Source organism: Dreissena polymorpha, chromosome 3 (assembly GCF_020536995.1).
Source record: "Dreissena polymorpha isolate Duluth1 chromosome 3, UMN_Dpol_1.0, whole genome shotgun sequence".
In the NCBI taxonomy this organism is placed as follows: domain Eukaryota; kingdom Metazoa; phylum Mollusca; class Bivalvia; order Myida; family Dreissenidae; genus Dreissena; species Dreissena polymorpha.
Window position 1 is genome coordinate 92,894,534 of NC_068357.1, and position 2,500 is coordinate 92,897,033.

General features: G+C 39.2%; 1 protein-coding gene across 2 annotated transcripts in view; it reads right to left on the reverse strand.

Moving 5' to 3' along the window:
• Window positions 1-2,500, reverse strand: part of LOC127875319 (BTB/POZ domain-containing protein 7-like) — a 36,328-nt gene that overhangs the window by 24,024 nt on the left and 9,804 nt on the right. For both annotated transcript variants that reach the window (XM_052420299.1, XM_052420298.1), the window contains exons 2-3: window positions 1,467-2,500; window positions 541-749 (exon numbers count right to left, since the gene is read on the reverse strand). The exon at window positions 1,467-2,500 is cut by the window's right edge and continues 137 nt beyond it. In XM_052420299.1, coding sequence (XP_052276259.1) covers window positions 541-749; window positions 1,467-2,500 — 1,243 coding nt within the window. The remainder of the gene's footprint in view (window positions 1-540; window positions 750-1,466) is intronic.

Here is a 2,500-nt window from a genome sequence, read left to right on the forward strand (position 1 = left end):
TTGTAAAAATAAAGAAACCAGTCTGTACACTGTCTAACAGTCGGGCCGAATGTTTAAAATGCGGCATGCTCCTGGTCTCTTATATAATAAGGGAGATCACTGCGCAGGAGAGTGCCCGTATTTTAGCTTGATTGCTCCGCAAATAGCACTGACAATGTAATCGCATGTCAACATCCGGTTTTGTAAAACTTAATTACGGCTTTAATACAATGTATTTTTTTGTATACCTGGACCCGACTTTTAAAAAACTTGTTGTCCACGGACAACTTAATTGAAAAAAATCAGTTGCCCAGACAAGCAAATGTACGACTCGGGCAACTCGGACATTTGATTTCGCCACCCCTGCCGACCGACCGACTGACATGAGCAAAGCAATATACCCCCTCTTCTTCGAAGGGGGGCATAACTAAAATTTCCATAAAAGCAGAAAGTGTTGTCCCTGATTAGCCAATGCAAAATGGGAACTTTAAGCACATGCATTAAGCCCAGATCTCCCAAAACCAGGCTCCATAGATTTCGCCATCCCTGTCATACACCAACCTGCAGAAGATCCGAGCTCAGCGCCTCAACCAGATGCCTCTTACGAAGCTCAAACAGTACAGGCGAGTTCCCGATCTGAAGGAACTCCTCTCGCAGGAAGTGCAGGGCCTGGCGCTGGACCCACAGAGAGCCGTGAGGCTCCTCGCTCCATGCTAGCACCGAGATCAGGTTGTCTACACTGAGACTGTCCACAATTATGTCTTCACATCCTAGTGGAGTGGAATTGCATTAAAGGTTTAGTTTAATAAGTTATACTCAATAGAGTGGAGTTGCATTTATGGTTTACAATGTAGTTATGTTACACTCATGGGATTGGAATCGCATTTATGGTTTGGTTTTGTTACATGTATGCAATATTGTTTTTAGGTATGGAAATTTTCAATTTAGTCATGTGTTTGACTGGTTATGGACTTGTGTTTGACTAGTTTAGGACTAAGACAAATCATGGTAGTCCAGTTCAGAAACGTGCCTGTTAAGCAAATATAATTTAATTTTAACTATTTAATAATGTTTGAAAATATAGTATGATCCTGTTAATCAAATAAACCCATGGAACTTACTTCATGTTTTGTATCAAACAAGCTTCATATTAGTGATTACAGACTCGTGTTAGAAATTATTATTCTCAACAAAAATGTCTGTGAAGTACATGTTCATGTATATAAAGTTTTCTTTTTACATTTATAACTGTTAGTTATATAAAATCTAATCATCAATACTTTTGTCAGAAAAAAGATCAATGTGTTATTTCTCAAATCAAGTTTTTATATGATACAGCAACTTTTAAAAAATAACACATTCCCAATCAATAAACAAAGAACATTGCTTTGAGTATTATTTAAAGTTTAACATAATTCAATATACCGTTAATGTAATTTTTTAACACGATAGGTACATGTAAATTAAAAAAGCATTAAAGTGCATACCTTGAGAAATTGCTGGTATATCTAGGAACTGACCAATTTGGTAAATTTCCATCGCCTCATCAACTAGCGTCATTTGCCCCTTGCCGGCCACTATGGCCTGCACTTCACTTAGGCTACACATGCTTGCACTTCCCCGCATAATTAAAGATAAATCTACACTGTCTAGATATAAGGCATGCAATAGAACACGCGCGTAACGCCGTGGGATCACAGATTCATCCAACACTATCCGAGTTGGCGTATTTAATGCTATATCGGTCAATTCTTCACCTGATCTAGCCCTCCTTAACAGCACATTCCTGAAAAACAGAGACCTTGCTGCCAGAATGGCCTTATGACATGGCAGTTCCAGATTTGACCTATTCAATCCTTCAGTCGATCCAGCCTCTGAAGAAAAGCTTTCGTTTAAATCCGGCTCATTTGTGAACACAAGAACAGCATCACAGTATTCTGAGGACTCCAACAAAGTTCTCATATCTTGCTGCAAGGGATTCGGCATTCCAAGTTCCGTTGCCACCTTGTACAAAACTCCTTGACAATCTGAATGGATGTCATTGTAATTAATTGAGTCTGAATATAAATAACGTAACACAACTGAAAACAGACTTACGTCAACACCGTGTGTTCGTAATTTAATATGAACACGCGGAAAGGTGTCATGTTTTCTTGATAAAATGTCTCTAAAGAATGGACTCCTTGCACACAGCAAAGCCCTGTGAACTGGGAAGCAAACGCCTTTAAAGATCAAGTCCACATCAGTACAGTACTTGAAATCATACAAGTGTGAAAGGTCTTGACAGTAGTTTTTTGCAGCTGGTCGTGCTAAATTTGTTGAAATTGACAACTCCTTCATGGCAATTAGTGCCTCATACTGTTGAACCAGAGCAGCTATGTCTCTGGTTGGCCAGGTGGATATTAATTCTCTCAAGGCTTTTCCATAATCCATAGACTTACTGTGTCTTCTAACGCGGGTAAGTTTCTTCCGAAGTGTGGCAAACTTGGATGCCTTCTTTTTCTTGTCTTTGGATGACAAG